The sequence below is a fragment of a genome, unplaced genomic scaffold, assembly GCF_019419815.1.
Source record: "Pyrus x bretschneideri cultivar Hongxiangsu unplaced genomic scaffold, Pyrus_bretschneideri_v1 Contig1, whole genome shotgun sequence".
Classification (NCBI taxonomy): Eukaryota; Viridiplantae; Streptophyta; class Magnoliopsida; order Rosales; family Rosaceae; genus Pyrus; species Pyrus x bretschneideri.
Genome location: NW_025999390.1, coordinates 7,549,533 through 7,551,737, shown reverse-complemented (window position 1 = coordinate 7,551,737; position 2,205 = coordinate 7,549,533). Strand labels below are relative to the sequence as shown.

General features: G+C 37.4%; 1 protein-coding gene across 1 annotated transcript; it reads right to left on the bottom strand.

Annotated features, from left to right (window-relative positions):
• Positions 1-904: 904 nt before the first annotated feature.
• LOC103946808 (UPF0481 protein At3g47200-like) lies at positions 905-1,999 on the bottom strand. Its single transcript, XM_009357603.3, has one exon. The coding sequence runs from the start codon at positions 1,997-1,999 to the stop codon at positions 905-907; it is 1,095 nt and encodes a 364-aa protein (XP_009355878.2).
• Between the last annotated feature and the right edge of the window lie 206 nt (positions 2,000-2,205).

The following is a 2,205-nucleotide window of genomic DNA, read 5'->3' as shown; positions in this document are numbered from 1 at the left end:
CAAAGTTTGGAATTCAAGAGAGATCATAGATATTAGAAACAAAATAAATATTACAAGCCCTTATATTCTGAAGAGCTTTGGCCAAGCCTAGTGGATCTCCTATGAATTTTCTCTAGTGTACATCAAAAGTTCACATTTAAGTTTCATATCTGAATATGATCTGTTAGATCTAATTAGGTTAAATGATTTAACTGCTCATGTATAATTCTTGGTGTGCATTAGAGAAAGCATCTCCACTTCTATAATCTTGTACATACTTTATGTCGATGAACAAATTTAGATCCACACGCTTGCGTATCCACTACTCCTAAAAGAATTTGGATCCAACGTACCAAAACAAATTTAGATCCACTACTCCCTGTATTTATCTTTCTTTTCTTAGTTCATGTGGTTGAATGAACACTTTTATCGTAATGATGAAAAACAATTATCTGATAGATTTTGGTACGAGTTCGATCTCTATCAACTTTTTTCCCTTAACAACTAATTGTCTAACCCGCCAACGTTATCTTTATACTAAAGTGGAAAATGATAGCATTATTTTCAAGAAAAAGAGAAAAATCTTCGTAAGAGAACATCCGGTACATACAAAAGCTTTCGTATTACATACTGATGGGAAAGTTTGTCTATATATATAATTGTGTCTTTTGCAATGGGCCTAGCTACCTGCATGTGACATTCTAACGACTCTTTTGACATAATACTTTATAGATGAGAAATTAAGCACAAATCATAAAACAAACCGTACAGCTCTTATTAGCAAGAGGGTTTACAAATGTCTACAACACAAACATGCATGAATCTCACTATGGAACAACGAGACGAAAATATAAAACAAGCAAATACTACGTAAAGGATAAGGAGAAAACGGCGAATTAAGGAGACTTACTGTCGATATACTTAACTAATTAATGACAGAGATGATAGTACACACTGTTTGTATGATGGTGAGTACGATGAGAAAACCAGCTGCAAAGACAGAAATCATTGCCCAAGGTGTGTCGAAATACTTTTGTTTCAAGCTTGCCTTTGATTTGTTCCACGGCTTTCCACAGTAGTTGCTCAGCTCCTTGGAAAGATCAGCAAAGTAGTAGTTTTCGTTGTTCGAAGAAACCCCAACGCAAAGTTTGTTAATCAGAATAGAAACCTTATTGTTGTCGCCGAGCGTATTCACAAAAATTCCGTACTCAACAAGGAGATCTACATCCATTGGGGTGTTTACAAAACCATCCATGATGCGAAGATAATCACTTATGTGATTCTCCATGCAATGGCATTGTTCGAATACAAGGAGATTTCGGAGTGTAAGCTCCGTGTAATCGTGTATTTCTACTTGTGGAATTTCCAGAATACCTTTATCAATATTGAATGATATATCAAACAAATGTTTGCTTGAACTGACCTGAAACTTGACACCAGCCTGGTGTAATTTCTTAGCGCATGGTGTATTTAGAGTACTTTCGAGTGGCTTTTCAGTTTGTGACCTCTTCAAAGATGGTAGATGTAAAGTTCTTATCAAATCAACAAAGTGTTTTACTGGATTTGCTTCCAATCTAGAAGAAATTATGTTCTTCAAGTTGTCTTCATTCCCCTGTAAATGCACCGTCTTCTGGAAGAACTTGTAAGAAAGCTCTACTAGTGAAGGCAGGTCCTCAGCATTATCCAAGTTAGAAGTGACATCTGCGAAAAGATCTTCAAGAATGAAAAATGGCAGCTGATTTTCAAGTAAAATCATGTCAGGCGCCATATTCTGCAACATCCATGGTTTAGTGAATATCCAGTCATTATCATCCTCCAAACGCTGGGAAAAGTTCCTCAATAAGAGCTCAATGATGAAGGCGGCATCAACAAAAATGATTCTTACAAATACATCACTCTTAAAGTCCCTGGCTTCTCCATCATAACAACCACGCAGTCTTGCTTCTTGGGCCATTATTTTCTTCACATAAACCTCCGAGTCTACCCCAGTCCGATGTAGAAAATGTTGTAGGTACCTCATGTTTGTGTTCTTCCATGTATAACAAGTCTTTGTTTTATGGTGGAGTGGGCCTATTGAGACTGCTTTCGGTGTGTAGGCCTTCTTCCTCACGCACCGTAGTCGCTCAGGAACTTTGCTGATACAACAGTGACGGGACAGGGGTGACAGGTCATTCAAATCCTTTGTTATCGAATTCACTACTGAGATGCGGGCCTTTTCTATGTCAT

What these genes read in the sequence shown, in the direction of transcription:
- LOC103946808 (XM_009357603.3), bottom strand. Translation starts at nt 1,999, where the DNA reads ATGAGGTACCTACAACATTTTCTACATCGGACTGGGGTAGACTCGGAG.